The sequence below is a fragment of the Epinephelus fuscoguttatus genome, linkage group LG12 (assembly GCF_011397635.1).
Source record: "Epinephelus fuscoguttatus linkage group LG12, E.fuscoguttatus.final_Chr_v1".
Classification (NCBI taxonomy): domain Eukaryota; kingdom Metazoa; phylum Chordata; class Actinopteri; order Perciformes; family Serranidae; genus Epinephelus; species Epinephelus fuscoguttatus.
This window is the reverse complement of record NC_064763.1, coordinates 15296579-15321187: the sequence shown is the minus strand read 5'-3', so window position 1 is coordinate 15321187 and position 24609 is coordinate 15296579. Positions and strand designations below refer to the sequence as shown.

Sequence of the window (24609 nt, the reverse complement as noted above, 5' to 3'; positions counted from 1 at the left end):
CGTATCTGCATTTTTTTAACCAGTGTCCGAACACAGAAGGTTCTATGGGCTTTGTATGTCAAGCAAAAATGTTATTCCCCCTCTCCTCCTCTTTGACAAACAGCCAGCCCTGACGGGTTTGGTAGAAATGAGTCCCATGTGAGATAATGGATAGAGACAGTGTGTATTGGTGTGTATGTGCTCGTGTATTCCCCAGTGGACAGGGGAACAGGTTCCTGCTGCCTCATCCGTCTCCGTCTTGCATGGTGAACCTGACAAACAAGAAAGAGGGGAGGCATGTGGATTTCATCTCTCGGCCTCTTTCTCCTGATGAATTCTCGCTGCTTTACACTGCAGCGGGAGATGAAGCAGTAACTGTGACTGCGAATGAGAGGACGCGTGTCAGATGAGGTGTGAGAGAAAAGAAAATAACTGAGATGTCAGGAGGTATTACACTCGATTCTTGTTGCTAGAAAGCATGTAACTAACTTGCCACCTGAACCGTTCTCTGACAGAAAAAAAAGTCTACAGCTGCAGAAGTCTCAATTGAATTGATCTCGCCTGCAGCCTTGAATGCATTAATGTAAATTATTATTGAGTGTCCTCATTGGTACACTATGTGTCCTTTTGCCTGTCATCCTTTGACAGGAAAGAGTTGAACAAATGGACTAGCTTTTTAATCGAGTCTTTATTAAGTTATTAATAAGTGATGATAAACAGAAATACCCTGCTAACATTTAAACATTATACTGTGTTGAGTAATTACGAAGGCAAATGAGAAGATGCAACAGCTCTACAGAGCTTAAAAGTCTGACTGTCTTTGCAGGTAATTAACATGTACAAAAGCAATACAAAATAACAATGTTTTGAAGTAGCAGCACTCGGCTTTCACCAGGGAACAGTATCTGCTCCTGTGAGATTTGGACCATTACTTGTTTTGCTTTAATGGGAATAGGAAATAAAGCTGGTGGCCAACACGAGAGACTGAACAGATGAACATCTCTGCACAAAGGCTGCTTTTACAAACAGACCTCCACTATTGTTTAGATCTAACAAACAGACTTAAGATAAGAGGTCTAATTTCATCAGCTGTGGTCAGTTTGGATTTCTCCCTACTCTTTTTAATTTAGAATGATTAATTCATATTTTTCAAACAAGGCTGCAATTATTTCGCATTGAAACCAAAGTTTGGGAAATACTCTTATTTGCTTTCTGGTTGAGAGTTAGATGAGAAAACCACTCTCATATCCATCTGTTAAATTGGAGTCTTGTTTAATCTGTATAAACCCTTTTACTGTTAGTAAACAGTATGATGTTTTTGGTGGGCGGGGCTTAGCTGGAGGCAAAACAATTCTCCACAGACATTAGCTAGCACTAGATAGCAAGTTCTGTTGGCTTGTTTTAGACAATGGAGGAAGATGATGTGAGTCTCTCTGAATAGAGTGCGTTCGGAAATATTCATTCTGAGTGTCGGAGCGCACTCTGGCACAAACTGGACTGTTCGTACATTCAGAGCCCTGTTAGAATGTACTGTTCGGTTATTCAGAGCACCGCACTCTCAGAGTGGCGGAGTGAACTCTGGGCACTCTGTCTGTGGAGACGGAGCAGCAGAGCACTGAGCAGAGTGAATGTGTGATCAACTTAACCGTTTGTTAATTCATGTAGAAATATAATACTCTGTTTCTTCAACCTACAGGGCTCTCATTTTAGTGTAGAGCGCCAGACTGAATCTATGAACGCACCATGTCAGGTCACTCACTCTCCGGGACCGCCAGTGTTACTTGAATAAGTAAAACCTGACCGACGGGACCAGACTGGCCGACCTGTATGCTCTCACTCAGTGGATGGATGATGTCACAGAAAGCTTTGTAGTTGATTACTATGTCAATCTTACAAAGGAGGACGATACTTCAATGGTTTCCTCCATTTTGTTTTGCTATCGAAGCTAATGTTAGCTAACGTGCTAAAAAGTTAGCGTTTCAGAGAAATCCAATATTCCTCTTATTACCTCCCCAGTTTCTGATGAGGTGGAAATGATAACCATTGATACACATAACGTTATTCATCCCTACAACAGGAAATACTTTTTCTCTAACGTGACATGAAGTGTGCGCTGCACATGTAAGCATTTTATGCTATGTCATGTCAAGTCCTTTTGTCTTATTGCATTTAACCATCTTTTTTATTGACGGGCAGGGAAGGCTGGTATGCGATAAAATTCAAGTTTTGAGCATGAATTCTTTCTATTCTGGCTCCCAGTGACACAAGACGACATTTTAGGACTCCTACGAAACCTACAGCCCTGTGGTGGAGAGTCATGTTTTGCCTCCAGCTAATAAAATGACATCATTGGATACAGGATTTAGACTGAGGGTATAAACTTGTCATTGGCCACCTATTTCAGGCAGTAACACGCCTCCTACTGTCATTGCTATGTAAAACTAGTCTTGCATAGCCAGACATATACACTTTGTTTTAGCGTGAAACAATAACCTCCATGATAGCAGCCTACACGCTAAAAATGTATATTCTGTGTGGCGTAGGAGTACCACAGCTGCACCCAGTAGTGGGCCAATCACACATATCAACACTTGCTGTGATTGGCTGCGAGAAGAACCACAAAATAGTCTTTTTTCTAGATCTAGGTACAAAAAGGATCAAATGCAGGTACCATTTAAATGAAGGCATTTTGATACGGACTCAGTTGATACCTTAAAGGTACTGAGTACAAATTGACTTAATCTGACAGTCAATAAAGCAAATGACAGGGGGTGCCATCCCTCCCCCCAAAAACAAAAATGAAAATATAATAAAATCCTCAACTAAGGAGGCAGAAAAAATGGAAAAAATATCCTGCTCATTGGGTATGCAGTTGGACGATGACTGTGTGTGTTTGTATGATGGAACAGAGCGAGAGAAACAGAGGGTAAACAGAGGGGAAGATACTGTGCAAGCATGGCCATATGTACACACTCTCTCTGAGACTGTCACGAACCAGCGTCTCGGTACAACAGGCCGAGGCATCTTGTTTCAAATCCCATTAAACCTCGGTAATCACTTTGTTTCCTCTGTCAAGATGGATGCCAAAGAACATTTCAGAATAATCCTGACACCCTAAACTCCAGAGCTCACTACAGCTAGAATTATATAATTCTTTTTGTTGATATGACACCAGTCTTGGACTGAAAGGTGGATTTGTGGTGCCAATCTTCATGGAAAAGTTTACACATTTATTCTAATCAGCATGTCAAAGGCTTCAAACAGCATTTATATCAGAAGACACTGAATCTCTGAAACCACAGCCAGATAAATTAAGGAAATAAGGGTTGATTTGATCTCTGATGCACCTTTAACTGTAGTTTGCAGAATGATTGTATCTATCCATCCATTGATCTGTCTATTCCTTCATTCATTCAAATATACTGAGCCTGCCCTTGCTAGCACTAAAATCTTGTTGACACTCCCCTGCTGGTTAGCCACGTGAAATAAAATAAAATAAAAAAAAAAGACACTAATAAAAACACATTCAGTATCGACAGAAGCCAGGACATCCATCTAGCATTAGTGCTTCCAGCCTGTCCAGGGAGACGCCACTTTAAGACTCCACCAATCAGGCTTCTACTGACTGATGGAGTCTGCTGAGACCAAGGCGGTGTTGTGGTGCTGTAATGAGTTCTCTGGTGTTTACTTCTTATCATAATGGTTCCTAATGGACGCTTAAACACAAAATATGGAGTAACTACAATTGAGTGCATAGGAAGTTCCTTTTTCCAAAGAGGCTTTTGTGCAGGAAACAAACTCTTTACCACTAACTGTCTATTAGAAATGGCTTTGTTTGTAAAAGTGTTGACTCCTTTTTTAATAAGTAGCTTAATTAGTTTAATTTTCAAATAGTTCAAACAGAAAGTTGACTGTAGCATGGCAACAGCCCATTTTACTAAGAGATCGCGCTATAGGGCTGCTATGAAGGCAGCATGCCGGCACTGCGGATTCAAAAGAGGCATGACGGGCGTGACATGTAACACAATAGCGTCTTCCTGTAGTGTGACATATAATATACGCACCAGCAGCGTTTTATAAACAACAACAACAATGACATAACATGGCAATAACAATAATTTACTGTCCCTGTTATATGGCGGCTGATCTCATCATCTGCTCAGAGGGCTAAGAGCTCCTGGACGTCACTGTTTGCCCAGTTTGTGGACATTTTTCGGTCACTGTTCTTCTTCTTTGAGTTAGCCACTAACTGCTAACTGCTGTCAGCTATGTTTTAAATCATCCATGGTGGGTTGCACACATAACACGTTGACAAAACATCACACCCTTGCCGCTCACAGTCCTGTCCTGCCGGCTGTTTCGGCGCTTTTACTACCTCAAATGCCGCCTTAAAGGCAAAACAACTCTATCCATCAATTGTGCGATTGTACTTTTTATATAGAGGTGGCATAATGGCCTGAAATTCCATTTTTGAAGAGGTTGCGTAAAAGGGGCTATTAAGTAATTGAGTATCTGTGGCTGACCCCTGCCTAAAGTTTTTGTGGTATGTCAGACTGGCATTTGTCCTTCCTAGTAAGGCTGCATGATATGAGGAAAGTTATGCTTTGTGTTAGCGAACATTAGATTTGCTGGTAGGCATTCGTTTTCACTCTGGAGAGAGCTGGGCAAGCCGCTTCCCCGCTACCAGTCTGAATGCTAAGTTATAGGCTAACCACGTCCTGTCTCCAGCTCAGTTAATAAAATCACAGACTTGAAATTGATATTGTTTTAACTGTGTGACTCTCAGAAAAAAATGCAAATAAGAATTATTCTCAAACTACTTCTACTTCTATTTCCTCTACACTATTTATTAAAACCATTTCCTTAAAAGTACTTCTCCGCGTTGTGAAAATTTTACAATAACAGACGTCGTGATCGGCAGGTGCTTGACCTCAGATACACCCAGACTATGAGATTTACTAAACACATTGGTATGGTGCTCAGAAACAAAGACTAGGCCAAACAAAAAGAGGGGAAATACAACAGACAAAGACACAGATACACACACAGAAATATACAGACTTACTTTTTGCCACAGAGACTCTCTGGAGGCCAGACTGGAGCATGCCGCTACGAACCAGCAGTTCCCCAGCTGTCCCTGATGTAAATCATGTGCGCTGATGCCATCTACAAACAGGTGAGGGTCTTCACACAGCTCCTACACTCCCAAGGACAGACAAAGAAGAGTTTAGTGTGCGGCAGCTTTGAGGTTCAACACTTACAAATTTTAAAGTCAAGATGAGGCATTACACTTTTTAGGATTGAAGACGTGAAAAGTTTAATCATTTTAGTGAGGGAAATATATAAATATTCTTTGCAGGATAAAAACACCTCTGAAATATGGTTTACGTTTCACACACTGTGTGTACGGTGCACGGTACAAGACACAGAGGAGCGTAAATGGGTTATCGAGGCAAATTCATGAATCAGAAAAAGACCATCTGTCCTGATGCACCCACGTATCATATTCACGATCTTCTGCCCAAGTGTGGGAGGGCTGCGTGCATTTATGAAATCACATTTCCTGTGGCTGCTGTGTGGAGGTCCATTTTCTGCCACAATGTGTACAGACGAACCTCTATCACAGCCAGCAACATGGGTGCTCAGTGAGCTGCTCGCTCTGTTCAGGACTCACGTACACTTATCCACATCCACACAAAACACACACTCACATACACACACTCACACACACACACACACACACACACACACACACACACACACACACACACAGATATCCTGTGGTTCCTGTGATAATGTGTGGGATGAATACTACAGGCTGTGTCGACACTGGCCATTTACAGCGAGACACGCTGTCCTCCACTCTTTTGTCTACACACAATGGACACACTTCAGCATAAATGTCACAAACGTGGGAAGGTTTGCCAAAACCATGAGAATCATTTGTACCACCCCAAAAATCAAAATGAACTTAATATCTCAAAATATACAGTATAAAACCACTTTATTTTTGTAGTATAAAACAGGTATGCAGATCACTGGAAACAGCAATGGATGGGTTGAGCTTCAGTTGAGGTTGTCTTCTATCTATACCGATGCTTGCCGTGCTGGTAGAAGCAGTATTGTTACCTGACCTGGCTACAGCAGGCGTTACGTATGTGCTGAACGTATGGGCATTTTGTTGGGTGGCTGACCAGAGTTGCTTCCCACATGTTGCAAACGGCAAACGTTTGGTGCAGAGCCCACTCCCAACGTGACTAGAGTTTGCCTCTCTCGAGCCATGAGTTATATTTGCTGTTTTAAAGCCACATACTAAACAAGCACTTCTCAGCCAGTTGCAGATAAGCAAACCACTGGCACTTCTAACTCTTCTTGTTAGACATTCTCGCCACCAACTAGCTGCAAAGATCAATGTGTACAAAGTGACACTAGTGACATTTAAATGGTCACACAGTGCAGCACTGGATTTTTAAGTTTGTGGGAACATAGGGAACACAGGGAACATATTTCATTTAACGTCAGACATGTTTTAGGATTTTCATGAATATGTTTTAAACAACAGCCAAAACAGTGTGTATTAGAAGTTGTCCAAAGCATTATGTTAATTCCAAACCATTTCCAGGCTTGAGAAACTGTTCTTCTACTGTCATAGCTTTTCAGATAAGATAAGATAAAACTTTATTGATCCCACACCGGGGAAATTCACGCTACAGCAGCTCAAATGGCACAGATAGAAAAGCAAGTTGAATGGAAAAAGAATACTAATAGAATAAACACTAAATACAAAAAGATATACATCAGACTTAGAAAAATATTAAATATAAAGTACTTTTCCGGGAATTTAATGGCCATAGGAACCTTGTAAAGTACATTGATTAAAGTTGCGTTGAAATTATTGGGTCAAAATTTTACTTACAAAACATTTAAGTTTTATTTATATTTCTGCAACAAAATCACAGAAGTTAAGTGCAAAGTGCTCCTTTCTATGATGTCTACAGCCTGGTTATTTGCAATTGGCAATTAAATTCTTAGGTCTCAGGCTCCCTTCAACAGTGCTCATTCAAATATGTATAAAAAAATAAAATTATGTAAGAAAAAATCTAATTAGAATCCAAGACATAAAGACATAAAATAGTGCAGTAAAATGTAATAAAATACAAATATAAAGCTGTGGTAGATAGGGTTCATAGGCTTTACTGGGCGATAACTTGCTCCAGTCACGAGCGCACCTCGGAAGTTGACCGCTTGTGTCATAGTCAACTGTTGCCATGGGAAACGCCCACCCAGAGGCCTGAAGCTTGGACAGTGGTCAAAAAACATGTCAAAAAAATTGTTTTATTTATTAACACCCTTGAGAAATAAGTGAGACTAACTCAAATTTCACTTTGACTTTATAAAGTTCTGTATAAAATCATAACTAGCAGAAGAGAAATTTGTGATTGCTCAGTCAAGAAATATTAATTAGATCATCACTTCATAGTACAAAGTAAAACTTAAATTCATACATTCTTACATGCTACAGTATCTGAGGTCAATGTCACATCACAAACTAATGAATAAATGTTAAATAAAATCAAACTGCATCATATCTATTATTTCAGCGACAGGCCGATATCTGATTTTTAATATAAAAGGTTAACACCTGGCCCAATATAAAATACAGAACAACTTAATTTTTACTACAGTCTGCAGATCTTTGCTGGCAGTGGTCTGGGTGTGAACAGTCTGTCTGTTTTCTGCTCTCTGCTTTATGGGACCGGCGGGTCGATGGGCACCACGGCCATTACTCAACAGACAGCGGAAAGCACAGCACCACTTAACAGCTCTTTATCTTTACACACTTGCAGCACTCAACTAGGGTTAGAAAAGTAAAAGGTGGAGAAAGATGGATGCAGCGGGACAATGTGGGCAGCTGCCGTTTTATTAAAAACTGGAAAGTCGGGATCAATTTGACGACCTGTCGCTTGAGAATGTTTTTGACATCTTTTACAGTTGTAAAGTTTCATTTAAAATCCAGACGTGATCTAACAGGCTTTTGTTCACGCTAAGCCACGTATATCCGCATCTGTTCGAAAGATAACAAATCTAATTGCAATCTTGTTTTCCATGGCTACATGCTCCTCAAGGTCTGGTCAGAGGGTGGTGAAGATGCACCTTAAAGCTGTCTGATAACTGCCAAAACTGCAAGAAGAAAATTGTGCACATTAGCAGTTGACAGTAGGGTTGGGACGATGTGATGGTATATACCATGGAGGTAAAGTCCATATATCACACGACTTTGACGGTCAACATGATGCCACAGCAGAAGCTTCGCCTATATGATGTGTCCTCCAGCTTTAAAGATGGAGCAACAGAGACAATAATGGCAGAGTTGCAGCTGTAAGGTGAAGAACCTATCAGCACACCACAGTATATAGTGCCCACAAAACTTAAGGTTATTTAATAATGTGACCCTCTTTGTTGTGCTTCACAGTTGGAGAAGTGATAACCCGTGCAGCATCGTTGTGCACTCAGTATGGGAAGCTATAGCGTCATACGTCGTAGCCTGTGATTCAGTAGGCACTGTCATCGTACAGTCTGCAAACATCAAACCTGATGTTGTACCCAAGTTTATTAGATCCATGTTGGACAGAGTAGCTGTAACAAAAACAATATCTTAGCTAGCTAGCTAACAAGAATCCATACTGACTGAATTAACAGTATAAAACTTTACCACAGGAAAATGTAAAGATACTGTCAGAACATCACAGCAGACTGAATAGGATTTTTAGAAACCTAATGCAGCGATCAGACAGCTGCAGCCTTTCTGTATGAAGTCTGTATATTATTTTCCTGTGAGAGCTCTGGTTTCTGTGCCTGACATCACCAGACCAAATCACAAATGTATAATAGTCTGGAGCCTTACAGTGTAAACGGATTACAGCATGCAGAGATCAGCTGGTATATTCAACTTTTGCCACATCCTCTTGGAAGTGCAGCAAACACATTTTCTTCTCAAGAAAAGCTCTAGGTCCAGTTGACTGTTCCTGTTCAAGCCACAAATAACTGCTCAGTTTATTCTATTCAAGGAAGTTCCACATCAACTGCAGCCATCTTGGTTGTTCTCAGAAACTCCTCAATGGCGCGCCTCTTTATGGTCACCATCTCAAACACACACCATGTGAGATTAACGGTTGTGATTGGCCGGGCACATCTGTCCAAAGCAGACACATCTGCCAGAGGAAATAAAACATGAGCTCCCAGATTTGTCTGGTTCCCGGACAACTGTTTCCTCCCACATTGCAAAGACATGCAGGTGAAGTGAAGTAGAGAATTCAGATATTTCCCGTGTGAATGTGTGAATGTGTTTGTCTGTATGTGTTAGCCCTGTGAAAGCTGAGTGTCAGCACCCCCATCCTGCTTTGACAACAAACATCAGTAATGGTATGCGCCTTCAAAATTTATGTGTACTATATGTGTTTGAGCTCTGATCAGACCCAACCCTACATTCATTCATTTTCCGTAACCTATGGACAATTTAGAGTCACCAATTAACCTACATGTCTTTGGACTGTGGGAGGAAGCTGGAGTACCCGGGGAAAACCAACGCTGACTCTGGGAGAACATGCAGACTCCACACGAAGGGGCTCCCCCACCCTGGGTTCGAACCCCCCACCCTGGCTAACTCTCTTGCAATGAGGCGAAAATGCTAACCACTGTTTCACAGTTTCTGTCCGAGCGCAACCTAAACCCGGCTCAAGCCCAACCCACAGCAGCTGTTTTGGACTCAAGCCTGATTAAAAACCCAAATCTAAAACCCAATTTAAAACCCAAATTGTACTGCAAAAAACATGTAGCCTATATATTATATTTATAATATAGTATATTTTTTAATATTACAACAATAATTACAAGCTAAGGGCTGTTGTGTTTCCACACACCACTTCTCCTTTTACTCCTCCTTCTACTATTTATTTTTTTAACTTCATTTTTTTTTAGTTTCCATCAACAACAATACAGTGTATACATTTACGTTTTATTCCAGCTGTAATAAACATTTGTACATATTATATTAAAAAAAAAACTACATAAATATAAGAAGAAAACAGCATAGACACCCACTCCAATGTGTACACAGCCAAACCCATTGATTAGAATAAAAAATTTTATAGAAGAAAAATAAAAATTTAAAAGAAGAAATGAAAACTTCTGTTATGTCAAGAGTCTGTCGTTTTGTGCACAACAGGTTTTGCAAAGCGTGCTTTGCCCCTTGGTCCGTGGCTGTCCAACAGTCCGTGGCGATGCAGCACGTAAATGATGATCACCACTCTTCGCTGCATGTTAACACACATTCTTCCCACTGCTAGGGAGGCAGAGGCAAACACTGCCAACTGAGTTGCCCTGCAGTTCCCCTTCTCTCTCTCTCTACTATTACTCTGATGTTCCGTCACTTTCCCTCCCTCGGTCGCAGTCTCGCCTCTTTCTCTCTCTTTCCCTCTTGATTCACTCCATTAAGTCTCCTGGCATATATGCACGAGAACCGCCATTTTCATTTAAAAAAAAAAACAAAAAAAACCTAAAACTAAAAAGAACACAAGTAAATTGGTGAGAACCTGACCTGATTCAAACCTGGGGGAATAATGAGAAATTACAGCCTGACCTGGCTCGAACCTGGTGGGTCGCATCGGGCCCAGTCGGGCTCGGACAGAAAATCAGAGCTCTAGTATGTGTATAAAAGCAGATCACAGCATATACACAATATAGTGTATGTACAAGTGTGGGAAACAAAAGCGTGCACACACACGTACACACGCAGGACACAACCAAGGTCAGTAATTTGCTGACTCTGCAAAGCTGATTGCTGCAAAAGCAAACTTTTAATCAGAAGCAGAGGCCACTGCAGTGCTCCCTGGGGGCCTGCACTCTCTACCAACAGCCACTCTCACCTTACAAAGACCAGCGCTGAAGCACTTCCTGTCTGAAACGTGTCTTTGTACGGGCAAGTCGGTACAACTGTGAAGCGATGTTTGGATGTCTGTCTAACCTGTGCCAGAGTTAAGATCTCTAATCACTGTTTTTCTTTTTTTTACCCCTATCCGCAAAAGCATTGATTGGTGGAGTCTGAGCAGCAGCGAGGGCTCCCTGTGGTGGCCCGCCATGCAGGGATTGGCTCAGATGGAAGAGTAATAGAGTATCGATCCCCATCCGGCCCTGCAGACACTGAAGTAATGTGAATATTGTGGCTGAGCACAGCCTAATCATTTACCCTGCTACTGAGAAGCTTTCAACCAGCTTCATAGCCCTCCTCAGCACCATCCATCAGCCTGTGAGAGGAGCCACACATGCAAACACACCACCAGGCACACAAAAAGACTGAATACAAAAAATGTAGTAGTATGAATTCAAGGATCCTTGTAGGCTGCAAATGCACATCCAGCTTTTCTCATCAAAGCTCACTGTGTGTATCCTTGAGACTTAACAAATACAACATAAAAGCTGGCTTCTTTTTTATATTTTAAAGCATTGTTGACATCCAAGTTTGCAAACTGGCAGACTTCTTCTATGTGGATGAATGGACTGTGAAATTTATTTCTCACCAGTTAAAACGAGGTGTATGTGTAAAGCTATATAATGCTAAATATTGATAAATATAGTTATATAGTAAATATTCTGAAGATTCTGGTTCACTCTAACTTTCTTATTTTTGGTAGTTTTGCTATGATGACATTGTTTTCACCAGTAATTTCTGAGCTCTAGGAACAGGGTGGCATCGCTACAACAAAGTCAAACAGGGCAATAGAAGCGAGTGGTCAGACAGTTTTAAATTTTAAACTATCTATAAAGTACAGTACCTCAAAAATTAACCTGGAAGTTGGTCTGGAAACAGGGATGGATATTTTTTAACTACTTGGGTAAAAATCTAAAAGTTAACCTTTATTTTCTTTTCAAAATAAAAGTTATTTACCTTTTTGTTTTGGTAAATCTGTCTTACTATGTGACATCTTGTTAACAATGTTGCAGAGTTCCTGTATCAGAGTGATTACCAATAACCTGCTGAGTACAGTGTCAAAACTATGAAATTAAGATCCAAGCTGAAATAACTCAGATTAACATTTCAAATAAATTAAAAGATCAAGGTACTCCGTCACATTTATGCATGATAAATCAAGTAAATCAAACTGTGAAAAGTAACTAAGCACATGAATTCTAGTACCAATTTGGGGTCCATTGAAAATATTGTACTTTTTACTCCACCATATTGATTCTAGAGTTTAGTCACTAGTTTCTTTGCAGATTTAAAATTAATAATACAATATATACAGTAACGTTAGACACTCTGAAATGGACCATTTTGCGATGGGCATCGGTACTTGGTAAAGAGGTATCGATCAAAATAACCCAAGTAGTACTGAAACATATCCAGTCAAACAATTGATATTTTCTTTTACCTAGATCTAGAAAAAAAGACTGTTTGGTTTGACATCCAATCAGTGCAGGTGTTCTTCTATTTAATACGACATGTGTTTGGCCCGCTAATGTGGCAGCTACAGCCCATACAGTCTGTGGTATAGTAAAATCGAGCATGGCGTTTTTGACAGAGCTGGAGTGTGCCAAGATGCTACCAAAACAATCTAAAGTACAGCAACACTACAAGCCTGTTGCATCTGGTGGCATTTTACACAAGTGATTGCTTTTATTCACATGATGGGTACTGATTCAAGTAGAAAAAAGGGTATCGAATGGATTACTTTACTGGTATCTGTATCACTTTAAGGATACTTGTACGGATTTTTTTTAAATGGTACCTAGCCCTAATTCCACCTGGTGAGTACTTTTACTTCTGATATTTTAAGTACTTTTTGATGCTGATACTTACCTACTTTTATTTAAATAAAATGTTGCGTGCAGAACTCTTACTTGTACCAGAGTATTTCTACATTGTAGTAATGCTATTTTTACTTAAAGGTTGAGTATGAAAGATTAAGGGAGATTTAGTGGCATCCAGCAGTGAGGATTACAGATTATAATCAGCTGAAACTTCTCCTGAATTCCTTCAGTGTTCACTGTTCAGGAGGTTTTTTACCGGGAGCCGAAAGGTAGTTTTACTTTATAAATCAGTGTTCCTCCTGTGCTGTTTGGCACATTGGAGACGGGCCACTGTCCAACAACCTGCTAGTGTGTGCTCACCTATTTCTCTGATAACTGAATGTATGCTAACCTTGTTTCTCTGATAGCTTAAAACACAAACATTCAGGCGTTTTTTTTTTTTACTCGGAGCCAAATCATCTGCAGAGGTCTCTTCCGCACCGAAACAAACAGACCAGGTGATTTAAACCGGTAAAAACACTGAACAAAGCAATTTCAAGTACAAAAAGAAAAAAAAATCAGTGTTTTTCCAGTGCTTTCATCACAGAGGGGCTGCTAACTATGTTGGCCAATGCAAAAACACAAATTGCCCTATCTAAAGCCAGTGTTTGGTTTGTCCATTCTTTGCTGCTGTAGAAACATGGCGGTGCAACATGGCATTCTCCATCGACGGGGATCCGCACCCTATGCAGATATCAACAGGTCATTCTAAGGTAATCAGAACACAACTACACTTATTTTCAGGTGATTACACACCAAAGAAAACATACTTATATTCCATTTCTGCCAATATATCCCCCTCAATCCTACACACTGTACCTTTAAGTAAAAGATCTGAGTAAAAATTAACACAGGGCCAGGGATTGCTTTGGCACTACATACAGAGTCAACGGCCCACAATGACTGACTGAATTTAGCTCTGACGTTTATAATGACAAAAACGTCTGCCCAAAATAACCTGATGCATTCAGATATATTAAAGGGATAGCCAACATGGTATAAATGGTACAGAAAACTCTCTGTCAGCTGAAAAATTTCCATTGTCTCACAGCACAGACCGTCATATCGGCCCACCCCAGCCAAGTCAAGACATAAATAACACAAATCAGTGGAAGAGACGCGGGGAGAGGAAGAGGAGAAGGGCAGCAGGAGAAAGACAGACAGGCCGAGAAACAATGTGAGACAGACAGAGAGGGGGAACATTTTATTAGAGCCTGCTCTTTATGCTCGCATGCTCTGCCACTGGGACTTCATTGCAGCCATAAATATCGCCTAGACGCATCTGAGCAGGGATAACACCGAACACAACAACCTCAGAAGGGGGGGTTCGCCTGTGAACCTTCACCCTGCCACTGATTACACTTCCTCTCTGATCTTTGCATTCAAATTGTGAGAAACTTGACCAACTGTTAGTGTAGAATACAATCATTTTAAGCTATCAACCACAAATATGTCAACATATAATCATCATGAATGTATACTTTCTACACCACTGCTATGGAGATAATTCTTCACATATTCTGTCAGAAACTGCACAAACCAGAGAGACTTCATCGTCCAACTCTGCATTTAACAGAAGCTTTCTGCCTCATTTTTTAATTTATTTGGGAGCATAAGTGCACAGCAATCCTTGACCAAAAATGGAGCTTTTCCCGTACTACACATTATTACCAGAAGCCCTGAGAGTTGTGGTGGAGAAGAAAGCTCTTTACTGCATCAGATAAGTGAGAGAATGACTGCCTTTGTGGTTTTTGTTGCTAAAACACCAGTGGGCAAGAATGAGGATCTTCTATGCCCTGGAACAGGAGCTTAGACAAATCACAGTCTAATCCTAACGAAGTTTTACTAAGTCAAAATGAATCTTTCCAACACCACTACAATATGCCTGTTTTAGATGCTACAGCTAAACAAAACTACAATTTTACAGAGATATAGAGATAAGCCCTCAAATCTTGCTTCTAGTCTACCTTTTTATCAATATATTGGTAGGGATGTAATCACAAGTTTCTATATATTTTCTTTGGACAACAATACGATATTTGCTGATATGACAAAGTCTCAATTCAATTCAGGGGCCTGTGATCGATATGAGACCATATCAGTAAATATCTTCATTGTGTATTTCTTGGTTGCTTCCCATTATCTGCCTGCTGCTAATCTGCTAGCACTGTTGTAATGTTTAGGAAGGAGGTACACTTGCATGTAAATGATGACACAGATGTTGCACTGGGGATTTCAAAATAAAGGTATATCTTAAAAATGACGAGATGTATCAATGTTTTCACTTTCCATCAATGCTATTGGATTGTTGATCACTGAATTGATACATCATTCCAGACTGATGTATAGCTACACCCCAAATTATCATTAACGATTTCTAACAAACGGTAGTCTTAACAAGGTTGCCACAACTAAAGAAAGTCGAAATATTGTTGATCACTTGTTGTTACCACAGTTCTCACAACTGATGAAGATGTGGACAGTTTATGTGAACATCATAAGCCCCGTTTCCACCAAACACTTTCGGTATGGTACCTTTGGAACCAAAAGTAACCCTTCAGACATGATACCTAGACCCTGGCGTTTCCACTGCAAACAGTACTCTTAAATGTGGGCAGGGTTGTTGTGTCACTGCTCCATCCAGCACTCACTATTTCCTAAATATCGCTGACACAGATGGAAGTCTTCACCTCATTCATCGTCCACAGAACGAGGCTGCACGCCAACATTTTAGGAACAAAATAGAACAGGCTGCAGTGAGAGTCTCTCTCCATGGGATATTTAAAAATAGGGGGTTTGTGCATTTAGTCCTTCTCAGGCAAGCTCAGGGGTTTAGTGTTGTTGGAGTCCACAGGAACGATGCTCCGCCATGCTTTTTTTTCCCTCCAAGTAAGGATTAGACGATATACAATTCACATAATCAAGTTGAAATTAATACATATTTCTAAATGCTTGAAGATCCTCTCATTATTAAAAGTGTATGTCATCCAAGAAAGACAAGTAATGGTTTAAGTTGTCACGATGAAATTTAAGGTGTGCTGATGGATAAACATCGTCATCACATCATAAATTGAGTAAACGTAAACACTGAGTAAAAGTAAATGTTCCACCTTAAAAGTTGCCGGCAGTCGGCCCAACGTATTAAGTTGTTTGTTTGTTTTTTCAAACTATAGCTGCTGAGAGAGGCAGCAAAACATCCTTTCATTTTATAGTTACAGTTTACTAATAAAACTCTCCAAAGTATGAACAGTGGTTACATGAGCCTCAAAACCAGACACAACTCAGCCCTGAGCAGAGTGACCGTCCTCTACTGACCAATCAGACAGCAGTGTTCACAGCTCCACCTTTTAGTACCAGATCTGTGTGATAGGTACCCCAATAGAGGGGGGACCAAAAATGGGGATGGTACGAACAAGTCTATTGGTACCATCCACAACTTTTCACAGTGGAAAAGGAAAAAATGCGTACTGAACTGAACTGAACTGTACCAGACTGCTTGGTGGAAACGGGGCTTTTTGGATCTGTTCCTCTCACGTCAAGTCCAAATGGTGAGTATGTTTTAAATCATTAAGCAGCTACTTAATCAAAAGGGGCTTCAGTCCAATGGTTACCATTCTCCAGTAATAAATTATGAAGTGTGCCATATATGTTTAATATGAGTTAGTATATAAGTAGGTCTAAAAAACTGCATGAATCCAGACCAAAGCAAACCGACTATGGGTTTAAAAATGCCTTGTGATTCAACTTTAGATGTTAAAATATCTTTTACCACATCAGGCTTAAACTGATTTGCTATCTGTTTCAGGTTAAATCATGTGAGCTAAAAAGAGTGTGAACAGAAGTGTCAGGAAACATCACTGTCATGTCCCTGCTGGTGGAGATGGAAGATTCAGAGGTTGTATGAGCTAAAAATGTAAAGTCTCTTAAGATCCATGGAGATGATTTAGTACTCTGGATGATTCTGTATTTTTAAAGCATCCACTGGCTGCTACATATCAGACTGCTGCTGACAGGCTTTTAAAGAGGACAACACTTTCCAGACTCTTCTGAAGCTGACACTGAAATTTATGTCTAGATTTGGATATTTATAGAAATCTACACCACAGCACTAAACATTATGTTTGTCAGTATACCATCACTATGATCTTTCGCAATGTAACGTACAGATCTAAACATAAAGAAACCCATTAATCATCACATCGCTGAAATCTTCATCCACAAACACTGGGTTACCAGGGGCAACGGCTACATCCATCATCGCCAGTTTTGAAAGTTTTGACAAGGACAACCTGGTGTATCACATGTTCAACTGCAGCTCAGGGGAACGTTTCATCAGATTTGCAACACCAAACCTACAATTTACAACTTGACATCATTTCACTCCTTTTCACACCTTTATCAAATCAAAACAAACATTCTTGTGAGCCATGCAAGAGCGCTGCATGACTCACAAATGTACCTGCAGTTCATTAGTGAGACATGGCTGTGCCACCTTTTACAATCTGCTTATCGCTACTGTGTTATAACAACACTGTTGAATAAAGAAATCACTTTCAAAACGCTGGCATTGGACACTCAAACATGTCACTGAAAGTAATCGAGGGTACTGTAGATCCCATCATATGTACGTACTGATTTATTCTTATTATTTTTAAAAACAACAGGATCTTGGTCTTAACTAAGGTCACCATGGTGATACTAACTAATGTATAGAGGGACTGCTAATTATTTGGGCTACTTACTGTTTGTATGACCCTTGTTTACTCTTGATCTCTTTATCCATGCAGTGAATGTTATTTAAGCAATACTGTTTCAATATTTCAAAATCCACATCATGTTTTTATCTAATGACTGCTCCATTCCATATTTGATGGCATTTAGCCTGTCAAAAACAACTTCTTCACTGCGGTCACACTCTGACTTGCTGCACTCCAGGGAGGCACGCAGCTATAAATTATATGAATTAAAGAAAGTAGATTTAATAAAAAATAAGACTAACTCATTTAATCCAATGAATCACTTAGCCTTTATAACTATGTTTGAGAATTTATGCAATGTAGTGGTTAAGTTACAGTTCTACAGATGTTTTATTTAAGTTAATTACAGCAGCAAGGAACCGGCTTTCATGAACATTTGTCAAATCATTTGTTTATCAGATATCCTCATAACCCATTTTTTCAGTGGCTTTTTGCTCATCAGCTTTTCAGGCCCTTTGAAATAAAAAACAGAAAAATGTTTCAGATAAATTTGTTTAATAAATGTTGACTTCCAGTGTGCTTATGTTAACATATTAGGCTATATAAAATATTAGGACAGTGAAAAGTTCTTCTAAAGCTTTTAGCCCATATACATGAACACATATAGATCATGTGTGTGTCCTGCATGCACCAAAGCAGCAGCAGCAGCTGACTCATCTTCCAACCATTCATCAAACTCAGTTCGTCCTATAGATCAAAGTTAACAACAAACCATCCATTCTGTAGCAGTTTTTTAGCCTTCTGGTTTTTGCTCTGGCAGTTACAACATTGCCATTAAAATGGCGAAGTAATATTTTATGTCATGCTAATCTGAGCACATTCTGAATGTCTTGTTGACCAATCAGATGGCTTGGTTGAAACTACTTGTTGTATAATGTTCATTATGAACTGTGCATTCGGACACCTGGTGCACCTGATGTTTCTGATGTGTCGTTCCTCTCCTCTGCGTGTAATGGTGGATATAGTTAAGTCCTATACAATTATTAAGGACATCCTATTTAATATAGAGGTGCCTCTATGAAGTTCTAGCCATATAGAAAGTATGACAGCCACTGGCCTGATGTTTTTCTTACATGCACCGAGATCTTTTTGCTCTATACATAAAAATGTACATGTTTTTCTTTACATACATGTATTATATTGTGGGGACTTCACCTGGATCATCATGCGACTACCATGTGACCCTATTATATGTATTTAAAATTGGCATCTTTTGTACATTTAGCGAAGTCTGAATAGAGCATCTAGCTTGAAACATCACTTATGGATGTGCCAATAAATCACACTTGTTTGGTAGAATCATCCAATATCAGAAATGTCTCTGGCGATTAGGTTCATATCTGTGTTTTCAAAATGATTATAGATTCATTATAATGTATGTTACGATCCATTGGTGGATAGCAAATAGGATTATTGTGTCACTTTATGCAACTAAATCATAAAATCTTTTGTTCCCAGTTTGGCATTGACATTAATAGTGATGTATGGGAGCCACATCTAACTGCACCTTTAATTACCCATGAAGTATCTTTATTGTACTACTACTCTTAGTAGTTTGTAGTGTATTAGATGCCCTGATTCCACGCTACTTTTAAATATGGAAAACATGATAGCTGTGACCAAATACATAACAAAATTTTTCAGACATAAGTAAGTATCCCATTTATTTCCATCAGTAAAACAACAGTCATTTCAAACGCATCAATCTGTGTTTCTGTTCTCTAACACAAAGTGTTGTCATTCAATATTTATTTCATATTTATTGCTTTTTCTACTGCCGTTAAATTACTATAAATGCAACTCAACACTGCAAATGTTTCACATTAAAAGTCATTTGAGCTGCTGGAAGGCTTTTAATGTGAAACATTTAAGCAGGGATTGTCTCATTTAGGGCAGCTTAAAGGTTCCCTGAGGAGTTTTAAACCTATAGTAGTTCTGTTTAGCGGTTTTCTAGTGTGTTGAGTGAACATCTGTTTATATGAAACCTGTTGTTGTCTTGGTGTAATCAGTAACAGAAAACAGCATCATACTAAAATACGATAAAAAAAAAAAAATGCTTATAAAAACAGGAAATTAGACATAAAGACCAATATTTGACAATTTTCAAGAAATAAAGATCTGGGTAATTGAAACATCGCCTTACATGTGGAATTAGATTTGTTTCAATGGGAATTATGGAATATTGTCAAACAAATCTACTCTCATACAGATAGTGTTATGTGTGTGTTGTGTGACCATATTGTCCTGTGTATGGAGTAAGAGGGTCTTTAATGTCTAACCTTGACTGTGCAGAAATGCACCGTAGACTCTGTGTGTGTGTGTGTGTGTGTGTGTGTGTGTGTGTGTGTAAAGTGAGTGAGTGCCATATTTTAAATGAGCTTTTGTCGGGAACTTCATTAAATTTTGATTGTTCTGAACATTTCATTCTCTCACACCCACTCTGTCCCAAAGTAGTTTGATGTTTAACTTCATTATCATGCACTCTCCCCTGAATGAAACACTGCATTGGGAATGAGCTTTCAGTAACCATTAGGAGGAAGAGGCAGAAACTCTGCATGTGTTTAAGGTGTCCAGTCAATCTGGATTAGTAGAGTGAAGGGATAGTTTTGGTGGCAGAAAGTAACTAAGTACATTTGCTCAAAGACTGTACTTTACATGAGTCATTTCCCACAACTGTTTACTTTTGTTACTGTTACTGTTGATAACTTTAGTTACTATTGACTTTGCAGTTTTGGGTTTTAGAAGACAAAATATTTTCAACAAATAAATGATGATATAATATAATGGATAAAGATAAAGTTTGATTAGTTCAATACATTTAAAATTACAATGCGATTATATACATTATTTTGGAATGCGCCATTCTGCAAAATGAGTACTTTCACTTTTGGTTCTTAAAGTATATTTTGATGCCAATACTTTTGTACTTTTAGTTAAGATGTTTTACTTAAAGGGATATTTCGCCAATTTCCAACCAGGTCTGTGTCACCACGGTGTGCAGAAACAATCTTTGGTTTCCCCATGTGTCAGTGGGAACTCCCCAAACATGTCTTCAGCGAGAGACTTGAGCAACAGATGACACGAATCGCATCATCTCATGACACTGATGATGCATTTGCCGTCATTTGGCGGATTTTGGCTGGCAGCATGGGGGAAGCCTTAACACCGCTCATCTACACACTCTCCCCACCCCAGGATGAGGCAGACCTGGTTGAAAATCGGCAAAGTATCCCTTTCACTACAAGATCTGAGTATTTCTTCCACCTCTGGTAAAATGTAACTATCATTTTTGTTGTTGTTGTTGTTGTTGTTGTTGTTGTTGTTGTTGTTGTTATTTGATTCTTTTGCTTAGTGCCATTCAGCTTTTCTTAACGTTAAATTCATCTGTGCATCCTCACCATATTATTTGGTTCCAGATGTTAGGTGACTACTTGCAGGGCTAGCTGGTGAACTATTGTTTGTGGCAAGCTAACTGCTAATATGCTAGCCAGCCAGGACATACCAACAATAGTCACTCATCACAGCCCCCAAGCTTCTGTCTATTTCCTCTCTACTGTGCTTTGTACTCCTCTCTGGCAGTGGGTTCTCAGGACTGTTCATCTCTTCAATCAATAGAAACATTAACTGAACAGGGGAAACGGGCTCTTCACCCTAACCAGATTGCTAACTGCATTATTAATAATAACAACAACAACAACAACAACAACAGTATAATAATATAATAATGCATTTTATTTATAGGCACCTTTCTAAGCACTCAAGGACACCTTGCAAGACAGCTAAAAAAAGCAATGTATCCATAAATCATAAAATCAAACAATTCCATAATATACAATAAAAGTTCATCATCATTGCAAGTCTCATTGTTATTAGCTTGTTCGCTAAGAGGACAATAAGTTCACAAATCTATTTAAAAGACTAGCATCTTATAGCTATCTGCAAACTACTTATCTTTTGCGGAGCAGTCTATACTTCCACAAAAGAGGTCAAATGAATGTTGATAGTACAACACAGCTCATAAGCTACAATAGCCTCCTCAATGTCGGACTCCACAGCCCTGCATTCTTTCGGAGGTCAGCACTGTTCAGACGGCCAACAGCAGAAATTTGTGAGTCAAATTTGAAATCAAAGTTGAATTTGAGCAATTTCACTAATCACGTCAATTTCATTTGAAATAAGTCATCGTGCTCCGTTTCAAATTCAAAATTGATTTTTTACATTTTGTATTGGTCAAACCTAAAAACATAGATGCTGATATCTGTGTATTTCTGGATACCAGAGAGAACACAACTTATTTTCAGAACCATTTTAACTCATTACCTCTTCATCTCCTCACAAGTTACATTACTCTATATAAGAATGTACTTTCCACAATGGCCTTTAGAAAATGACTAAAGCAAGTTTCATTTAGTTGTTTGTAATTCACCAAAGATAAGTAGTTTAAGAATTCAAGTCCAAGTCATCAACAGCAACCCTACCATGTAAGAGCATCAATAAAAATCTTTTTAGAAAATGTGCCTGTTCAGGGTTCCTAACCTCGTGACATAAACTGCCATCAGTGGAGATACAAATCGTGTCCTGACAGAAAATGAAAAGGACGCTCCCCCTGCTTTTTCTCCTCTTGACTTCTTCCAGTTTTCAGTCTGCATGACTGACATCAGCACAGACCAAAACATATAATCTGTGTGACCCAGTTTCCATGGCAATGCACGCTGGCTGTTGCTGCAGTGGCACACAGGCAGAAGGAGGTTACTCCATCCAGAGCCACAGCCTGCTGTGTGAGGGGGGATAACAGTGGCAGGGGAGTCAGCTCACTAAATCCTGAGGCCCTGCATCTGATATCATCTGCCACTGAAACATACATACAGTACCAGCTTACACAAGAAGAGCAACGACTGATGACTGCTGACATACTTTATTATTTACAGTATATTTATTTAGTCATAGGTCATCAAACTCTCTTCATGAAGTGACCTTTGGCTCCGAGAGCTCCCCGATGTGAATGTTTAAAGGTCCAGTAACTACACTCCATGTACATACGCCAAGTTACATAAAATTATTACATTTCTGCTGGGAGTTCAGCTAGAAGGTTAAGTGACAACAGCACCTCACTGACTGACCAGGTGTTTACATTTTCTTAATGCAGTCAGGGATCCAATTTGTCATTTTAAGTGTCTCATATTTGGATAAGATCCAGATAAGATGTTACGTTCGTCTGTTTCATTTTTTCCAGCTAAATGCACATTGGTGTGACCCCAACTCCAGTCAAGAGGGTGGCGGAGGCTGTTTGGTAACCGCCAAAACAGGCAGAAGAAGCATAACTTTTACACTTTTGCAGTTCAGCTGCAACACCGGATAGTTAGCAATAACAACTATGCCACGACCAACACATGGATAAAGTGCTTTTATGGATTACTTGAAACCTTCCACAGATCTGAGCAATTAGATTTCAGTCCATCTTAAATGCTGCTTGGATGCATTTGCACTGAGCTGTTCGGACAGCAGTCTAATCCGCCTGAGATGCATTGAGTTCAGTGCTTTTTGTTCATTGTCAATCCTTATATGATTTTTATGCAGTTCTTGCACCATTTTATAGACATTTTGCTGAGTGTTGCAGTAATTTATGAAACCTTTACTTAATGATCACATCCTAGGCACTGATATGATTTCATTTTCCATTCCAGCTTTTACTGACTATACCCCATTAATCAAAAATATATTGTATCTGAAATATAAAAATAAATTAGCACCAATTTTCATTTAGTCCTGGATGCTTAGAAAACACATCAGCTGTGCTGGCACAGATGCAGTATAGTTTATAAATAGAGTATCCCAGGAATGAGTCCTAAAACCTGGAAATGAGTTAGCATTTTAGCACTCCCAGCTCCCTCGTCTCAAAGTAAATGTTTTTTTTAATGGATTTTTGGTTAGATGCCTGAAATAAGGTCTGTGTTTACAACAAGAGACTTTCATGTTTTGTTCTACAACATAAAATACGTCAGTAAATATCCCACTTGTGAATTATGAAACTTTTTGCTCACAAGTGGCTAAACAAGACTAGATAACATCATCATGCCGAACAATGCTTTACAGCCTCATTGTGGTGGCGACATTAAGTCATGCCACCATAGTGTAGTTTGTTTATAGCCTAACGTTAGCTTTTTACTTCTGGTAGTTGCATTTAAGCTTCTAAAATCATAAAAGTGGTGTTAATTTGTGAAGATTATCATCCTGAACAATACATGTAAGTATCATATATGTTTGTTTGCCACAGAGCTTATTTTCTGGAATAATCCAAACCAAGTGATGACCAAGACCAGAGTGTATCAAGACTGAGACAAGACCTACACTTTGAAAAGTTGAGACCAAGAGAAAACCAAACCAAACCAAGGCAAGGCAAAACTGATTCAAGACTAAGACCAGTGCAGAGCTAGTCCCACACTGCACGACACACTTATGATAACATGTGGAACATGTGGAGCATGCAAGTTCTCCTGAAATTTATCTGAAAGATTTTGAAATAAAATCCTGAGTCTTCTTTGTCTGAGAGCGACACAAGACTGAGCAATAATGTCACTCAGGGATGAGACCTTCAAAAAGATCTCCAATACTAGAAAACTGCACAAATGAAACACCAGAGCTGGTAGACCCATCTGCAGATTACCAGTCGGCAGAGAGAGTTGTGTCTAAGATGAGGATGGTGTGTTGGTGTTGCTCCACTGTTGTAAATATGTACATGTAAACCCATCCAACATGCTAACACACATTCAGTGGCATCACCCAGAGGTGCTGATCACCAGGACAAGGAAAAAACAAACTGTAATATGTATTTTCAGTTTGATAGCATAAGAGATGCTTTTCAGTTTTATAGCCTGTTGTGACCTATTGTCTTTTGGAAAACTGCTGGTTCAGTGTTCGTCTAGTTTAACACAGACATGTTTGAAATGTTCCTTACTTTTATAATGAGAATAGCTTCCAAAGATGCCAGCTATGACAAAACGTTACTTCAGTTACCAGCAAGAGGACT

The 24609-nt window shown here is 39.4% G+C and overlaps 1 protein-coding gene across 1 annotated transcript in view; it reads right to left on the bottom strand.

The window, feature by feature from the left end:
* Positions 1 to 24609, bottom strand: part of capn5b (calpain 5b) — a 74641-nt gene that overhangs the window by 35034 nt on the left and 14998 nt on the right. The window contains exon 3 of the mRNA XM_049591259.1: positions 5045 to 5176. Coding sequence (XP_049447216.1) covers positions 5045 to 5176 — 132 coding nt within the window. The remainder of the gene's footprint in view (positions 1 to 5044; positions 5177 to 24609) is intronic.